Source organism: Vidua chalybeata, chromosome Z (assembly GCF_026979565.1).
Source record: "Vidua chalybeata isolate OUT-0048 chromosome Z, bVidCha1 merged haplotype, whole genome shotgun sequence".
Lineage (NCBI taxonomy): Eukaryota > Metazoa > Chordata > Aves > Passeriformes > Viduidae > Vidua > Vidua chalybeata.
The window spans coordinates 73,007,102-73,025,724 of NC_071570.1; the positions used below are offsets into that span (position 1 = coordinate 73,007,102).

Below are 18,623 nucleotides of genomic sequence, written 5' to 3' on the forward strand. Positions count from 1 at the left end.
CTGTATCTCCACAGGATGTTTTGGCTGCCCTGCTCTTCACTGAGTTTTGGCTGGAAATGCAATTGCCCTTTCTTCCTCATCCAGAAATCCATGGTTGGGGAAAAAGCTAGCCAATGGACAGCATTCCAAAGGCAGTGTAGGTTGGAGCTGATAAATGGAGGAGATTGTTGCCAAATCCAAACCACACCAGAATGCCCTTTAGAGGGACTTTCCATTTTTAAGAAAGAATGGCCAATTCAGAAGGGAACGTAGAGCCTTATTCCATGGCTGACAAGGAAGGGAATCGTCCAGCAGGCTTGGGGGTGTATAGGACTTTTATTGTGAGTCCAGCTCCAAGCTGCCTTTGGAGGAAGTAATCCTGAAGTGGTCCTGGTCATCTCTTCTGCTTCCTCGATTGCTTCGCTGCAAGTTTCCTTCCTTTTCATTTGAAAAGCCCTTAGAGTTGGGATTTAGATGGCAGGGGCCCATGTGATCTGTAGAAGGAATAATAGAAGTACAAACAGTCATAGAAACAACAGCAGTATGAAACCAGCCCTACAGCCAATCAATTTCTCTGAAGTGTTTTGTCTCCAAAGACTGGTGACAAGTCTGGAGTCTAAAGGGAATCCAGGAAGCCAACTGTTCTGATCAGTGTGGCCAGACTAGCACACACACCTTCTCTGAGTCATTGGCTAGGTCCCAGCCATCTGCTGCTCCCAAAACAATCCCTGCTTTTGTCTTTACTGTAGAGGGAAGCTCAGGCAAAGCCCACCCACTGCCAGCTGCCCTCAAAGGCAAAAGGAATGCCCCAAGTGCTCCCTGCCTGCATCCAAGCGCCACAGTGGCTTCTGTAGGGAGTCCAAAATGTCTCTCCCAACACCAAAGGAGGAGGAACGTGTGTTACAGCCCATGCTGAGGCACACACACTATAATACACTGCTCGATTGGACAAGGAATGCACAGGACGTACTCAGCAGCTTCAGGCACCTCCTCAGCAGCCTGACAGCCAGCCCTCTCCCACAGCTCCAGCCTGGCTCTGCAGGGGCTTCCCGTGGCACCTCCCTCCTTCTGAGGGGAAGCTCTGGGCTTCCCTTTCTCTTTGGGCCTGCAGCGCCATTCCTGCCTTCCTCAAACCTGCGCTCTGGTAGCCTCTCACCAGACCGCTCCCTGAAGACACAAAAATCTCTCCAGCACTGTTTGCCAAGGGCCAGCTAAGAGACAATGCCACCCAGACAGACAGTGTCCAGAGAAACAGTGCCCATAAGGAGCCCAGAGGAGTCCAAAACAACACACAAACTCTCTTTTCACACTCTGTGCCTCTTGACTCTCTCTGGTTCTTATCTTTTCTTGCCCAGGCTGCATGATGGCAATTTAGTGCTTCATCTCAAGCAGCCTGTTCTCCTGCTCCTTCTGTACCTCTGCCAGAAAATTTTCCCCTTGTGCCAGCAGCTGCTGTGCCTCCAGACGCTGCCCTTCCGACTCCTGGTGAGGGGAGGAAGACACTTCCACATGAAGTGCCAGCCAAGCTCCCCAAATAATCAGTGGAAGCTTCATGCCTCGCACCACCCCCCACCTGAAAAGTGCACGTCAGTAGTGACTTTGTGCCCTCCAGCAATGCTGTCCCAAGCAGAAATTCAAAAGCAGGATCAGCAGGTGCGAGGAAAAGGAGATGCCACCTTCCTTTCCTGCTCTGATGGCTGCCTGTTTCCTGGCTCCTCTCCCCCCAGGATTTCTACCTGTTCTCACAGGTTCAGTTCTCCAGGTGCTGAAGTGGTCCTTGTCGTCTCCTTTGCTTCCTGCATGACTTGGCTGCAGGGATGACAGCGATCAGGCTGTCAGAAGAGGCTTAAGAGAGGCTCCGCTGACTGGAGAAATGGATGCTGCCCAAAGGGGAAAAGGAACAAACCAAATTAAAAGAGACAAAGGAAAAAGGAACCATTCTTTTCCAAACTGACTTCCTAACAGGGTCAAGCTGGATTCCTCTAGCCCCCAGAAATACACAAACATAGGCGGCCTGAGGGCACCATCAGCACATGAGCCTTCATGTCCAGGGTGCTGCTAGCACAGGCAAACATGGCCCAGAACTGCACTAGTCCCTTCCTCAAGGTGTCATCACTTGCTGGCATTTTTGTCCTGACAGCACTGTGGGATTGCTGCTTGCTGTCCAAAGGTTTTGGTCCTTTCAGGAAACTCAACAGATTTATTCCAGCTCCTCTTTTCTACAGACATGGGCTATTTGAGTGTCCAAAGGAGATGTGGGGCATTGGGCAGTCCTCAAGAGACTCCCAAGGGCTCTGAAATTATTGACCGCACGTGTTGTTCTCAGGAGCGCTGGACACGCAGGTTTTCAGCAGCAAGCCAGGAGCAAGGACACAAGCAGCAGGGCACAGCTGGGCTGAGCTCTGGCTTGCAGGAAGAGCAGTGTCTGCCTTGGCATGCCCCCCGCTCCTGTGCTGGCTGGCATCTTCCTTCTCAGCAGGAACAGCCAAGGAAATGGCCTGGTCACCAGCTCCTTGTCTGCCACAAAACCTGGCAGCAAAGCCGCAGCAATTCTCATCTACTTGAGCGGGCCAGGCAGCACATGGGGCTGGCACAACTCCTGCTCAGCTGTCCCCGTCTGCCTGGCAGAAACCTCTAAGGCTGGGGCAGGAGGGACAAGCTGAGTGCCCTCGGATGCTCACAGTGAGCTCCCCCACAGCCCCTGCCTTCCCACGGACCAGTCTAGAACCGCTTGGTTCTAGACTGCTTTTGTTGTGTTCTTCAAGCCCCCGTCCCTGGCATTGCAATACTTCAGTTCCTTTGCTACCAGGTAAACATGAATACACCACCTGAGAACAAAAGAGGGTCACAGAAATGACCAGAAGCTGGGAGCTCTCCTCTGAGGAACGGCTGGGAGAGTTGTGCTTGTTTAGCCTGGAGAAGAGCAAGCCCCAAGGAGACCTTTCAATATTTGTAGGGCCTTCTAAGAAGGATGGGGACAAATCTTTTAGTAAGGCAAATTTTAAGGGGACAAGGGTGAATGGTTTTAAACTACAAGACACTCGATTGGCTCTAAGGAAGAAAGTGTTTACGAGGAGAGTGCTGAAACACTGGCACAGGCTGCCCAGAGAGCTGGGAGGAGCCCCAGGCCTGGCACCATTCAAGGTCAACTTGGATGGGAACCTGATCCACTTGAAGATGTCTTTGCCAGTGACTGGGGTTTTGGACTAGATGACCTTCACTGGTCCCTTCTAATCTCACCCAGTCTTGGATCCTGCTTGGTTTTCATTGGAAAAGCACCCAGAGTGGATATTACTATGTGCGGGGGCCCATCGGAAGCCCTGGAGTTTGGCCGAGGAACAAACCCTGACAGGGAACAGCTCTTTGGGCTGCAGCCGCTTTGCCTTGTACCTGCAGAAGTTCCTTGGCAGAGCCTCGCCTGTCCACATCCATCTGCAGGCAGCAGCCCAGAAATTCACACAAGCCAGAGGGCAGCCTGAGCTTGTGCAGGTCTGGTACGCCTTGCTTGCCTATCAGGTAGTTAGCCTGGAGCCAAAGGAAACATGAGACTCTACGTGATTCTTCCATACCCTTCAGTGCTCACCTAGACCCCATCTTTTAAGCTCCAGTCTGCAGTGGCAATTTCTTGCCTAGCAGATGCTTAGAGATGAGCCTTCCCTCCCAAAGGAAAAAAGGCTCCAGTGCAGCCCCAGCTCTTCCAAGCTGCAACAGGTCTTGCCTTGACAGCTGATGCCAGCCCCAAGGACGTTTTCAGAAGTGGGCCTTGGTGGAAGCACTTTAAGCTGTGGGCATGGGATTTTGTCTAATGGACACACAGGAGAAGGACACTGCTCTCTGAGCGTATTTGCACCTTACCCTCTCACTGGGTTCCCGAATATAAGGAGCCTCTCCTTTGGCCATTTCTATTCCCACGATGCCAAGGGACCAGATGTCCACTTTGGGGCCGTATGGCTCTCTTCTCACCACCTCGGGTGCCATCCAGCAAGTGGTCCCGACCATCGACCTCCGTTTACTCTGCTCAGGGCTGAGTGGAGCACAGAGGCCAAAATCGGCTGAGGAGAAAAACAAACACTGCTTCAAGTAGGGAACCAAGGAAAAGGTTTCCTCACTCTCCGTCTCAGAATGCAGTGCTGAATCGAGCTGGAAAAGCAGCTGGGCTCTCATTCCTCAGGGCTGCAGCCAAGGACATGGGCAATTGTCCACTTAGCAACCCCCCCAGGATTCCCACCCTGGCTTTTCCTCAGGCACCGGAACATTTACACTGTAGCTCTCTCCCTTTGGAAGGAACACACACACAAACCAAAGTTACTCTTGCTACCTTCTTGCTCTCTAGACCACTCAGCCCCTTACAGCTGCGCCCTGGGCTCGCAGAGTGCTCCCTGCCCTCTCACCAGCGCCACTGCTGGGCACCCGGCAGCCGCTCAAAAGCAGCCCCACACCGCCTCCCCGGAGCGCTGCGCCTGACCCAGAACACCCACCCAGCTTGACGGAGCCATCCTGGCCCAGAAGGATGTTGTCACTTTTGATGTCTCTGTGGATCACCTGGTTGGCATGAAGGAAAGCCAGGCCTTGCAGGCACTGGGAGAGAAAAAAGAAACAGGAGGCCAAAAGTTAGCCTGATCTGATTTCATCACACCCAAAAGGACACTGCTCCTGAAGATTCACAGATCTCAAAGGAGCAGTGAGCGCTGGCAAGAGGAAGTGCTTGCTGCTGCAACACTAGGAGGAGAGCACGATCTTTCCAAGGCAAGGCATATTAGCGCTTGAGAGGGAAACCTCAGTCCTTGCTCAAGACTGTCCCCTGCAAAGCCAGTCAGAATGATCCCTGCTGCACTGGATGCGCTCTCCCTGTCTGGAGGACAAGCAATGGTTTGCCAAAAGAGAAAAAGTTCCTCCCTTGGGTACCAAGGGGATCACTGTTGGGTGGGAGGCTGGAGGACAAGGGTTATAGGGCTTCCTCGACAGCAGACTTGGAAGGAGCTCATTTGTCAGTTTTCAGTAGCAAGCAGCATGGTGGGTGCCGTGCCATCCTTTGAAGTTGGGACTGTGACAGATGAGTCTCTCTTTGGCTTTGCCGCTGGTTTAAAACTTGGACACCAGCACCTTTGCACTTACAGGCAAAGAAGGCAATGCAGAAAGGGTTTGGGCAAAGGCTTGGAGAGGCAAAGTGCAGAACAGAAAATACAAATGAAAACGAGACAGGGAGTTCAGCAATGGTCTAGAAGAGTAAAGAACAGACTATAGTAAGGGCAGGGACACTGGCAGGCAGTTCACTCCCAATGCTCTTTCTTCTCCAAAGCATAAGAGCAACACAGAAAGAAAGCTCTGAACATGGAATCACTCGCTTTGCAGCGCTTTTGAGGGACGAGCCTGTCCAAGCCATCCCAAGCACAAGCAGGGCCCCTTACCTCCCGACACACTGTTGCTATGTGTCCTACAGCCATCCTTTTCATGCTGACCACATCAGCTAAGGAGCCTCCATCCATATACTCCAACACCACCAGGACATCCTCATTGACAAGGTAGCTGCAAGATGAAAGCAACAGCGTGGAGCTGAATGTGCACAGCTGAATTGCCGGATGAAGAAAAGACTGCAGCTGAGTTTTGTTTCCAGGTCACTGGTAAATGAAGACAGAATCAAATGAAGACACACTCCACCCAGGCTATCCAGTGCTTGCCATCTGTGCCGTCTGAATGAGGAAGGCACATCCGTGGAAAAGGAGGCGGCTTAGGTGGCAAGCAGGGGAAAAGGCCAGTTTTGTGATGGCAAAGATTAATCTGGAAGCGGACACATCCCGGCAGCTGCTTCATCATCTTCATACACAAATTGCACCATTAAGTCCAGCAGCAAGGAGGCACAGTCTTCACAGCTTTTACTGTGAAGGGCAGGTGGGTGTGCAGCACTGCCAACAGCCTTTGGAAAACTTTGCAGAAAGGACAGTCACAAACAGGAAAAACAATTTCAAACCTGGCAAATTATGTTTCTCCTAGCCTAGTCTTTTGGCATGGAAAGGCAATGGAAACCAGTGGGAATGGCGCAAGGGAAATCCTTTCTGTGATGCTTTCTCGGCACTTCTCCTCGACACGTGGAAGAAATCACACCCCAAAAGAGCAAAACAACATGCAGCGAGTGAACATGCATGCTGCTGGCTTAGTAAGAGAGCCAGGTTTCTGAGATCGATCTTCAAGCTATTTCTGCCAGGAAGCATTCATGGGGACAAAATGCAATCTCCTCCCATGCCTTGTGCAGGACTAGATTGATGTTAATTGAAAGATCCATTTTCTGCCAGAATATTTACCTTTCTAGGTAGGTGACAATATTCGGGTTCTTATATTCTTTCATGACCAGGATTTCCTTCAACACATCCTCGCAGCCCTGGCACTGGAGATTAATTTGCTTTATGGCCACCTACAATGACATTGAAAAGCCATCAGGAGCGGACATTACGAGAGCCTCTTTCTCCGTGCACTCACGGGCCTGGATGCCTTGTCACCTCGGTAGAAATGGACGCTAAACCATCAACCACAAAGCGCTAACAGCACTCTCTGCACCTGCAGACTTCTCAAACAGACTTTGTTTATCACTACTATTATCATTCACACATGTTTTGCAAGCCAAAAGTAATTTTACTCCTGTGAAGGTAAATTGAAACCACTGGAAATACGTTAGCATTTCTAGGGGCTTTCACCAGCCTTTTGGAGATGGCTGCCATTCTTGACTGGGTGCCAAAGGAAACACACACCTACATGACAGGGACCATGATGTCCAAAAAAAAACTCCAAGGCGACTCAAAGTAAAGTTACAATCCTAGCACATCCTAACTTCTTCAGTTTGGGCTTCGCAACTCTGAAGAACAATCTTGGACATGGTTTACACTGTGGAATTATTGTCATTTGTAATTCTTTAGTGGCTTTAAGAATGAATAACCCTTTATGTGGTACCCTATGGATGCACAGCAGGTCATAAGCAGGGCTTCAGGCTTTCGGACGCCTCCTCCACCTCCCTCCAAGTGCAGTTCCTGAGCGCAGCACTGCAGGTGGATAATGAACTACCAGAAAGATGCAGTTGTATTTGCCGAGAGCCAAAAACAAGAATTAAGGACTATGAACTTATCGTCCCAAGGAGCAGCGGCACTCTCCAAGACACCATGTCTTCAACACAGGATCAACACAAGGTTGTATTATTTAAGGCTCTTCATCAATTTCTTCTCATTGATCTGCGCACATGTGTGTGTGTGTGTGTGTGTGTGTGTGTGTGAACTAGGTTCCCTAGGACTGAAAGGCAAAACTGTGCTCCAAACAAGATCTCTCCTTCTTTAGGACTTGCATTATATTTTCAAACTGAACCACGTGATGGAAAACAATGGGAAATCCTATCTGTGTCTGAACCTGGGCTTAAGAGGAGTTGGGCTGGAATGACGGCTCTTGCCATCTGCTAATCTATGCATGTTTATCCAGGAAGTCCAAGCCAGCGTGTCCTTCTCTGAAAGGCACCACCGCCATCCTTGCATTCATTCAGGTAGGGAGGGAGGACAAAGTCTGTCCCAAATGCATTTTGCAGCCTGCCTCTGGACAGGCTGCTTCTGTGGGACAGCCTTTGCAGCAAAGAGTCAGGCGGCCCAAAGCTTTGGCCACGGATCACATCACAAGGGAAAGCACTCAAGGGCTGCAAAATCTGAATGGGCTGTTGGCACTTACCGCTCGTCCTGTGGCAGCGTTGAAGGCCTTATAAACGGTTCCAAACCCCCTGGAAACAGAACAGTGGCAAGAACAGAGAAGTTGGTCAGTGCTGAGAAGCAAAAGGCAGCCCAGGCAGGAGCTCTCTGCTGCCTGCAGTGTCTCAAAACCACCGGGCTTTGTCTACTCTTCAGCCAAAGGCACAGCAGCCCAGCAGCCCTCTGCCACGCAGAGTGTCCAAGGGAAAAGCTGGGTGCAACCGGAAGAGAAAGGGCTGCTACAAATCTCAAATGTACACACTAGACTGTGCATGCGGGTCTTTTCTTCGCCTTTTCCTTCTGGCATCTGTGCCTGTGGCGTGCCTTTCCAGGCAATGAAACATACAGTCCTGCTGGGCCTTCTCACCACTCTCTTTTCATCCTACCTGCCAAACTCAGGCAACTCCACACAGCCTTCCTTATTTTCCTGACCACAGAATGTTGTTTTCAGCAAAATACTACTAAGAAATGCTACTGACAGCTGCTATCTGACAGCTATCAGGTGGGACACTGCTCTCTCAGGTTCTTCTTCCTTCATGTGTGTGGCCAAATTACTTTGAATCCTACAAAACCATGTCTCCTGGGAAAATAGGCAAACTGGTGCCACGTGTTTGAGGGACAGGAAGGCTTCCAGGTCCTGCTCCTTGAGGCAGGCAAGATGTCGTCAGCATCCAGTGATCTTTCATGATGCCTTGTACTGCCTCAGCACTGAGACAGGGACAGACTAAAGCCAGGGGCTGAAGATGCTTGCAGCTTGCCTGACTTCCCACATGATATTGCAGCACCAAAATACCTGGCCCATGGTTCTGTAGAAGTAAGCGTGCACTCACCCACTGCCAATAGGTCTCCATCCAGTGTACTTCTTCTCTGGATCTCCCACACTCACCTCACGCCCTGAAAAACAAAATGCAAGAAGCACACTTCAAAACAGAGATCCTGACTTCCAGGAGATCTGAAACCCAGCTTCACTCACATCAACAAGAACAACAACAGCAGCCCCAGCAAGACAGGCAGCTCTGCAGCACACCTGGCCTGCACAGAGCCTGATTCTCCACACTCCATTGAAGGGTTGCCTTGAGAGGAAACTAAGCCCATGGGAAAAGCATCAGAGCAGACAGAGACCAGAAAAGGACAGGCACCAAGGCAAGTGGTTGTCATCCAGAAACAGGAAGGAGGGCTGGAAAATCAGGACACTTCATTTTCTTGGGAAGAAACACTCTCTTGTGAGATTCAACAAAAGCTTTCATACTTCCAAAGTTTCAATGCACCCTCAGATCTGGGATGAATTTTTATCAATTTTTTTCTGCTGTTTTTTCCAGAGCAGAAAGAATATTGCAAAGTGAATTCTGGCAGAGGAGGGCACCTTCTCTACCTCTCAGCAGTTTGCCTAAAGAATGCCTTGACATTTTTAGAGAGAAGCAGCTCATGCTATAACCAAGAACAATGGCTCTAAGAATTAGGACCCTCTTCATTGATGAGCAGGCTAAGTTCTGAAGATGACTTTGCCCATTCCCCATGTAGTGAAGAACTACAAGTCCTTGTCTTCAGCCTGGCGTGCAGCAGTCACTGGCACTGGACTCAGCCCCTTGGACACCACCCACGTGCCCCATCTTCCCAAATGGGCACAGCCCAGACGGGGAACAAGGACAGCGCCGCTCCTCAGGCGCTGCCGTGACACAGACACCTGCACAAATGAGATGCTGATCCTTTCATCAGTCCAGGCAAAGCTGCAGCAACGGGATGGCAGCTGCAACCTCACAGCTAAGGAAGGCTCCAGCCTCTGCAGTCACACCAGCTGTCAGTGGCAGGGCAGGTATGACAAAAAGCTCGGCAAAGCCCACAAATGGCCACTGACAGCCACTGTGAAGAAGCCAGAGCCAGACTGAGCCCCGTTACAAGCTGCTGACCTCACTCAAGACAGAACATGATTGTCTTTGACTTCAGACCCACGGAGCAGTAGATCAATCCACCTTTTGTCCCAACAGCTGGTGGCAGACGCTGAGTAAACCGGGCTCTGTTCTGTACCTGACCGCTTATTCTCTGCACTGCACTGGCAGCTATTACCAGTGGCAAGAAGCAACTCAGTTGTACTGCAGAATCAGCAAGGCCTTGGTGTGCTTTCCTAGAGTACGATCTGTGCAGGGATTGAGGCCAATGCTTAGTATTCCAGGAGTATTTACCAGCGGGCAGTAGCAGTACAGCGTGCCTGGTACCAGAGGAACATGCAGCAGAGGCTTCCTTCTTTGATGCATCTTCCTAAGCATACAACTAAGATATCAAAGAGGGACTGTAAAAAGAGTATCCTGTTTTGCTTCTTTTGGGGCACTTTGAAAAGAACTCTTCCTCTCTGATTCCTCAAGATTCTTCTAAGAATATAATTTTTTAACTTTTAGGGCGTACTGAAAAGACCTCTTCCTCTCTTAATTGTGCTGTCACCTGATGTTCATTTCAAGGAGGCCAGGCTAACCAAAATGGAGGATTCTTATCAAAACCAACTGTAGAAGGAATAGGAGAAGTACTAAGAGTCATAAAAACAACACCAGCATTAAACAAGCCGCACAGCCAATCAAATTCATTGATGTATTCTGTCTCCAAAGGCTGCTGACAAGTCAGGAGTCTAAAGGGAATCTAGGAAGCCAACTGTTCTGATCCGTTTGGCCAGACTAGCACACACATGTTCACCCGGTCACTGCATAGGTTGCAGGCTACTGCGGCTCAGGACACAATCCCTGCTTTTGTCTTTATTGCACAGGGAAGCTCAGGCAAAGCCCACCCACGCCCAGCTGCCCTCAAAGGCAAAAGGAACGCCCCAAATGCTCCCTGGCTGCCTCCGAGCACAACAATGGCTTCTGTAGGGAGTCCAAAAGGTCTGTCTGACACCAAAGCGAGGAAGAACATGTGCTACAGCTCATGCTGAGGCACACACTATAATGCGCTGCTCGATGGCACAAGAAATCCCCAGGACGTACTCAGCAGCCTCAGGAACTGCTTCTCTTTCTCCCGGCTTGAGAGGGCCGAACTGCTCACGCTCGGGTTTTCGGGCTGCGGAGAGGAGGCTTCTTCGGAGGATGCTGCTGCAGCGGCAGCTTTGATGGCAGATCCTGCGTCCATCTGGAACAAGAAATTTGTGTGTGTCAGAAAGGTGCCTGGCAGAGATGCCCCAGACAGAGCATTTCAAAGGCAAGCCCTTAGGAACAGCACTGCTGTTAGGCTGCAAGCTGAGCTGCCAACTCTTCCACCTCCAGTCAAACCCAAACGAGCAGTCAGAGACCACAGCTTGTCACAGTCAGCCGTAGTAGAGACTGCAAAAGGGAAAGAACAACTTCACACTTCACCCCGTTCTGAGGACTGCATTCACCATGGACAGGGACAACTTGCTCAGAATCTGTGTGGGTCACCATGCTCGCCTGAGCAAACCCCTCAAAAAACAAAGCGAGCACTAAGAGGCCAGCAGAAATACATTCAGAGGATTGCTGGCCCACCGGCCAAAGCACTAGCCCTGCTGCCCAGGGCAGCAGCTGAGATTCAGCGGCCCAGTAAGTGTCCTTCTGACCAGCTGCCATGGAGACCACAGAGCATGGCCGTCAGAGACATTGCCCCCATCCACCTGCTGCTCTGCAGGGGAAAGGCAGCAAGGGCAGAGACCACTTGTTGCACGACTGCAGTGCCTCCTGCTCTTTCACTCACCTGCTTTTCTTCAGCTGGGCTGTACTGCAGCAGGACCTTATGCATCCTTTCCATTTCTTCTTTGTGCCTCTTCTCCATGGCCTTCATCTTCCTCTGAGCGTCCTGCAGCTCTGCCTGCAGCTTGATATTCTGTCAAGAGGAATCTTACTGGCATCTGCAATCTCACTGCAAAAGTTTCCTCTTTTGCAGTCTCAAAAGCACTTGTGTTCAGCCACTTCCTTCTGCTTCTCTACCCAGCTCTAACCCTTCCATCCTAGCTCTTCTGCCTGCTGCTCAGCACTGGAGCCTGCCAGGCTCTGTGCTTCCAGTGCCTGCAGTAGTCCTTGCTTCCCCTTTCCTGACATCTCCAGTTCATGCCCCCATCCCTGTCCTTCCCTCTGCTACCTGGCTAGTCAGGCTCACCTGCCCTTTCTTCAGCTTGTTCAGCTCCTGCCTCAGCTGGCACATGTTATCACACAGAGCAGCATTCTGGCACTGGAGCTGCACAGAAACAAAGAGAAGACGGCTTTAAATGTCCCACACATCACTTGTGTGGCAACCAAGACTGACGTGCTGACGCTTTCCAAAAGCAGTTTGTTCTCTTTCTTGTATTTACCAAGGGCCAGCTAAGAGACAATGCCACCCAGACAGACAGTGTCCAGAGAAACAGTGCTCATAAGGAGCCCAGAGGAGTCCAAAACAACACACAAGCTCTCTTTTCACACTCTGTGCCTCTTGACTCTCTCTGGTTCTTATCTTTCCTCATCCAGGCTGCATGATGGCAATTTACTGCTTCATCTCAAGCAGCCTGTTCTGTCCCCTCTGTACCTCTGTCAGGGCTTTTTCCAGCTGCTCCATCTTCTTCTGCGCCTCCAACCTCTGTAGTTCCAGCTGTTGTCTCGCCTGATGAGGGGAAGACACACTTCCAGATGAAGTCCCAGCAATGCTCCCCAAAGAAAAGAAATAGAAGCTCCATGCCTCCAACAACCCCCGTACCTGAAGAGTGCACACTAGTGACTTTGTGCCCTCCAGCACTCCTGCCCTAACAAGAAACCTAGGAGGAGGCCCAACGTGTGTAAGGAAAGGAGAGGTCACCTTCCTTCCCTGCTCTGATGGCTGCCTGTTTCCTGGCCCCCCTCTCTTCAGGATTTCTGTCTGTTCTCAGAGACTCTGTTCTCAAATTCCCCCTGCCCTTTGATCAAGGAAAAGCTGCAGATGGACTGCAGGACGAGGATGAGGCCAGCACCTCGATGACCCAGTCACAAGACAGGCCACCAGCTGAAATACCAGCAACACGGGGCCTGTTGCAACTGCTTCAGGCTCAAAGGGAAGACTTCTGTCCACTGTGGAAGGACAGAAAGCAAGGAAGCCACTTGCTGGCACTGCACTTGGCAGCAAGGTCAGCAGCAGTCTGCTGCATGGCACGAGGCTGTGGGGAAGACGCTGCCCCTTCGCTGCCATGCTTTGGGTGGCGACCACCCAGCCTCCTGGGGAACTTGGCTTATGCCCGTGCTCAACCTGTGGCTGCATATACTGTCCCAGCATTGTCCTCTGGGTCTTCACAGGCCTTCAAGTAGGAGCCCTTGAAGCCCTCTGCTGCCCGGCCCAGCAACGTGTAGCCTACAGCAGATGCTTGCCACCATGTCACTGACTCAGGCTGCTCTTCTGCTAAGCCAGCCCTCCAAACTTGCCTGAAAACTTCAGGGATGTATTGTTTCTTACCAGTTTTTGCATGATCTTTCTTTCCTTCGCTTTCTCAGCAGATTGCCAGAGTCTCACAGCCTTGCTGCACTGCTCTTCTGCCCAGCGGAGCTGTTGAGCCATGTCTTCACATTGCTGCTTGCTGAGAGATCTTACAGCCAGCAGCTCACGACGAAGGCCCCTCACATCCTCTGCAAACATGACACACGGCAACAGTCAGAGACTACACAAGCAGAGGAATCTGCTGACCTTAAGCCCTTTCAGTTTCAGGCCAGGAGGAAGGAACCTGCCCTCAGCTCCTTCACTCCTCAGAAGCCCTGCAGACAGAGCTGGCTTCGCAGCAGCTGCACTAGGCAGGGCGATCCCCAGAAACAAAGCGCACGAGGCTCTCACCCAGTATCGCCTCCTTGGCCTGCGTGGCTGTGCGCACTTGGGCTTCCACACGGCTCCTGGCTATCTCCAGCTCTGATACGTGCTGCTGAGCCTCCAGCAGGCTGCTTTGCAGCCTCTCCTTCTCTGACCTACAAGTTGTGAAGACAAAGAGCAATTGTTCCTGGCACACAGGGGCAGTTTCTCCAGTATGATGTGCCTTAAGAACCCTACACCTTAGTATGGAAAACAGCTTGCATGGAAACTCAGGTACAGCAGGACAATTTTACCACTTCAAATAGCAAAGCAAGCCCCTCCAGGTGACTGGGCAGCCTTTCCTCATGATCTAGCCCAGCACAGAAAGCCCAGCTGAGTTTGAGCTCAGCGGACAAAGCTCAGATTGCCGTTGCCTGACTTATCACACACGGGTGGCTGTGCCCACAAAGTCTCTGCAAACGAGCAAAAGCCCAGCCTCTGCTCACAGCCCTCAGCTCATCAGCACTTCCAAGTCCCTCTGCAGGGGGACAGAACAGTGTTCTCCTGACTGACCCGTCAATGTTTCATGCTATCCATGGTGTACCTATAGGTACTTTGTTTGCCAGGCACTCTCTAAGTAAAAGGGACTGAAGGAATTCACCAAACGACATTATTGGAGTGAAACCTCCAGCTTCTAGCAACATGAGTAGGAAACCAGAACCAGGTTTTTATCTGAACAAGAACTATATAGGAAAGGGAGAGATGGACAGGTATCCTGCCATTTAAATCATTGGAAGTTTGTGAACAAGAACACTTGCTACCTTTATTTATGGTAATTAAGCTGGTAGTGCCCAAATGACTTGGCACTCTTTAAAAAGGAAGAGGGACCAGCCAAAGGGACCTTGACCGAGGTTACAGAGGTGGGGGGACAAGTGGGCAAGTATCAGTGCTCAGCAAGAATCCCTAGAGACTGTTGAGAAGTCACAAGACCTTTCCCTGCTGCTGCTGCTGCTGCTGCTAATAAGCTACTCTAGGTCCTGCATCATACTCCACAAGAGTGAGCTCTGAAGAGTCTCAAGATTTTTTTTCAGCATGACCTTCCATCTTCAGCTGAAGCATCAGCACCCTACTCACAACATTCCCATGTAAGAGCCTTGAATTCTGAAAATCCCATGTCAAACTACTTGGCAAAGAAAAAATAATGTTTAGATGCACCGAAGGAGAAAGCAAAACCAGAGGGAAACTTCTGGTTTCAGGAAACATCTGCATGGTTTCCTTGGTACTCAATTCAGTGCCAAGTTGGTTTGCTTTGCACTTTTCACAGGAATGTGCAAGAGGTCCCAAGCAGGCACCCAGAAGAGCTTGGAGAGCTTGATTTGGCAGAAAAATAACATTCAGATCACAGTATCCTTTACTTTTTTCTCATGTCTCTTTGCCTCCCTGTCTGAGAAACATCAGGAGAGCACACAGGAGGCAGTAAATCCTGACATAATGCTCACCACCTTTGTAATTCCAGACCTTCAATCATGTCCCCTCCCTGCCTTTACCTGGCCTCTGCCAGCTGCTCTGAAACGCCTCGTAGGTCCCGCTCCGTGGCTGCCAGTCGGGCTTCCAGGGCAGCGTTCTCTTGCGCCAGCACCGCCTTCTCTCTGCACACCTGGGACAGTGCGTGCCCTTGGCGAGAGAAGTCCTGGAGCAGCTTCTCCAGACCCCTGTGGGCTGGCCGCTGCGGGCGGCAAACCTGCAAGTGGGGGGCACCATTTTTCAAGAGGAACAACAACAACAACAACACAGTCTCGCTCTTAGCTTGCTGCCAGAAGCAGCATTCAGGGGGGCCTGGCTAGGACCAATCCCTCTCCCACAGGTGCTGCCTAGGATTAAGGTGAGCGTACCTTTGGCGCTGCCAGAGGAACTGCTTCCTTCAGCAGATCCCTCTGAGGCTGTGATTCCTCCGCTGTCTGTGCCGCCACTTCAAACGCCCTCTCTAGTGAGGAGTGGTGCTTTCCCTCAAATGCAGACAACTGCTTCCATCTACAACAAGGGGACAGACAAACAAGCATTTAATTGCAACACAGTCTCCTTGCAAAACCAGCACTGTACATGCTCTCTGAGGCACTTGTTCTGCTGCATGATTGTCTTTCCAGGTCAATGCTTTTCTTTCCTTAAGCTCAGCCTGAACCTCCCTTGTTTTAACTCTCATCTAGTTCAGAATGCTTTTAGTCAAGGTTTGAGAAGTGAGTCCCAGGAGGCAGCTATGCTCTAGGTCAGTCGGCAGCCAGACCTGCCCTGGGCTGCCTTCTCCTGGCTGTGCTGAGCAAGTCAAACTATGAGAAAGCCAAATTTGTTCTTCGACCCTGGGCCTCCAAAAGCCCAGCAACGCCCACCCCTGCTCAGAGAAAGCGAGAAAGCTTAACACATACCTGAACTCCTGAGCGCCGCGCACTCTATCCGTGCTCTCCTGCCGCTCCGCCTTTCCTGCCTGGACCGAGGAGTCCTGACTGGCGAGGACCTCTCCTTGAGGGACCTGCAAGGAATGGGCAGGGAAAAACCACAAAGCAGCAATAAGGAGCAGGGAAGTTGGCTCCTGAGAGCTGGCAGAAGCAGCAAGCAGAGACACAGCTCATGTGAAGGCAAGATGTGTTGTGTGTGGGGCTGTTGAGGTGGTGTTTAGGTGGTGTTTATGTCCCAACTAACCCTTGAGTTGCTCTGGAAGTGTCTGAGTAGAAGCAGGGAATACTTCCCTGCTCAGCTCTGATCAGCTGGCTTCCCCTCAGGATTTCAGGCCTTGGAGAGCAGCCAATAGGAACTGCATTCCAGCCCTTCACAGACAGACCTTGTCTCTGCCATGCAGAGCAGCTCAGGATTCTTCTCAACAAACTTGGCTCATGTCACAGTTAAGGGTGTAGTCGAAGCAGTGACTGTAGCTACCTAGACAGGGCATGGAGAGGGGTAGGTCCCTGCAGGCAACAGTGGCTCCTCCGTACCCCACAAGGCGGTGAACTGCGCCTTGGGCCCTCTCCCTCTGCTGACAACAGGGAGCCTGCACAGGCTCTGTGCACAAAGGGGCTGACTTTTGCACCAGTAGCACTAAGGGACATCATGCTACCGCTTATCTCACAGCAAGGGAAGTTCCCAGTCCCTGTGAGAATGCCAGGGAAATGGTGCCTGCATGGGAAAGTTCAGATCCCATTTCCCACGGGTCAGTGGCTGGGCTGAAGAGCTAGGTCATGGCAGGACTCCAGCCCACAGCATCTTCAGCCACAAAGGGCAAGTGCTGCCTGCTCACAACCTTGCAGCTCTGCACTGCACCAAAGCTTTGCACTGAACCAACCAAAGCTGCCACTCCTTGGTGCAGGATGCTCAGGCCCTGCACTGACGACACGTGGAGGTTTGTTGTCCTTTGACAGGACACCTCCCCTTTAGCCTCCAGAGGAAGAGAGCGAGCCAGAGGAGGTGCTCTGCAGACAGGCAGCAGCGTGAGGGACAGGGAGTAACCTGTCATTTAGAACCTTATTTCTCCTGAGCTCTATCCTCAGCTCTCTTCAGCAGAAGTCATGAATTTGGAGACAAGTGGGATGCTCAGTCATCCAAACTCAATTCAAGTGCACTAATGAGACTAATGTTTGGACGGGATTGCATATGCTTCTGAAGGAGATGTTTCAGCCTGCCTACAATCAGCATGCAGCCTCCTGTCTGCAAAGCTTGACTTTCATTAATTATAACCTCTTCCGTGGAAAAGGAGGAAACGGATGGAATCCTTTTGGTAGTGTTCATGCACACATCGACTTAGTGGACTTTCTGCTGGCACTCTACTGCAACAGGCCAAGGCCACAGCTTTCTCCACAATCCTCAGACACCAGGAATGTCAAGGGTGCCCATCCCACTCACCAAAACGTGCACTCGATTCCTTCCACGTCTGAGGCGACCTGCCGGGGACAAGGGAAAATGAACCAGGTGCTGTTAGAAATCTGTTTGTGCTGAGGAATCCCACAGAACAAGTCCACCCAAGCAGAGAGCATTTTCCTTTCGCAACCAATCCCTCCAGGAGCAACACTTCTTTAGCACAGCAAGCGAGACTGCAGGCCAAAACCCTAGGCTGTGTCTACCTTTTGCTCGGCTTTGCCACTAAGGACCTAGAAACTTGGCTGAGAAGATGCAAATTGTTCCTTAGCAGTCAGTGCCTACATTGAAGCTCATTGTGCAGCCTGCAGCTAAAGCAGCTTTTTTCTCCTCTCTTTCCTGGACTTGCTCTTTCTTTTTGTAAATTGCATGCAGCATGTCCCACACGCTTGCTGTAAACAATTCCCCACAAAAGCTCCCACCAAGCCCCTCTTAGCGCTTGCACTTCTGTTGGGACACAGCACAGGCCCAGCTCCGGGGTTCAGGAGCACACACAAACTGCTCGGCACTTTGCCCTTCAGCGCAAAGCCAGTCGCTCTGGTAGCACACACAGGGGGCCCACTTAGACAGGCACGTCCTTGAAGGATGGTATGCAGAAAAAAGATGCTTTTCCTCAGCTCTGGAGAGAACCAAACAGTTTCTAGAAGGACACCTGCAAAGCTCCCCCAGTCTGCATTTGGGAGGTTCCCACACCCTGCTGGGCAAGAGACACCCCCTTTTTAGGTGAAGCTGTTGACAGGAGCTTTACCAAACACATGGCATCTTTATGCCATTTTTGTTTCAACGTGCTGCCCCAAGGAAAAACTTCTATTTACCAGTCAAACGATGAAAAGCTTTCCGAGAAGCCGCCAATGAAAAGGCGCTGCTGACTGCTCTACGGACTCGCTCCATTGTTTGAGCAGTGCTGCTTGAGTCCGTAGGCCAGGAAAAAAAATAGAAAAAACCCCCCTCTTGCACAAGTCCCCAGACTGTGCAAGGAAAAAGGGGAGCAACAGGACACTTGCACGACTCTACGGACTGTGCAAGAAAATACAGAAGCAAAAGGACACCCGCTGTAATCTGAGAACAGCACAGTCGAGGTGATCCTCCTGCCACGAGCGTGCCAAGGGCTGCTCTGGACGCTGAGGCCTTGCGGGCACCAGGAAACCTCCTGCTGACAGCGCTGTGACGTGGCAGCCCTCTGCTGACATCACAATAGCAGCTGCTCTGGGTTGGTCTGTGAATTCATGCATGGCAACCCAACCTTCTCAGCAGCTAAGACAGAAGAAAAGCCCGGAAAGTTCTCCTCTGCCCCAAAGCAGCACAAAACCCCCTTGC

General features: G+C 51.2%; 1 protein-coding gene across 2 annotated transcripts; it reads right to left on the reverse strand.

Annotated features, from left to right (window-relative positions):
* Nucleotides 1–296: 296 nt before the first annotated feature.
* On the reverse strand, nucleotides 297–18,452 carry LOC128782190 (serine/threonine-protein kinase PAK 3-like). 2 transcript variants are annotated; one of them, XM_053932398.1, is made up of 20 exons: nucleotides 18,122–18,452; nucleotides 17,295–17,332; nucleotides 15,827–15,930; nucleotides 15,299–15,437; nucleotides 14,954–15,147; nucleotides 13,455–13,582; nucleotides 13,083–13,252; nucleotides 12,189–12,263; nucleotides 11,784–11,861; nucleotides 11,382–11,510; nucleotides 10,664–10,805; nucleotides 8,525–8,588; nucleotides 7,678–7,726; nucleotides 6,279–6,388; nucleotides 5,388–5,505; nucleotides 4,458–4,557; nucleotides 3,835–4,031; nucleotides 3,370–3,504; nucleotides 1,716–1,859; nucleotides 297–473 (listed from the first exon to the last, which is right to left on the reverse strand). In XM_053932398.1, the coding sequence occupies exons 1-19, from the start codon at nucleotides 18,195–18,197 to the stop codon at nucleotides 1,815–1,817; spliced, it is 2,091 nt and encodes a 696-aa protein (XP_053788373.1). In that variant the 5' UTR covers nucleotides 18,198–18,452; the 3' UTR covers nucleotides 297–473; nucleotides 1,716–1,814. The 2 variants fall into 2 exon arrangements, with proteins under 2 accessions (XP_053788373.1, XP_053788374.1); XM_053932399.1 differs by lacking the exons at nucleotides 14,954–15,147; nucleotides 15,299–15,437.
* Nucleotides 18,453–18,623: the final 171 nt, after the last annotated feature.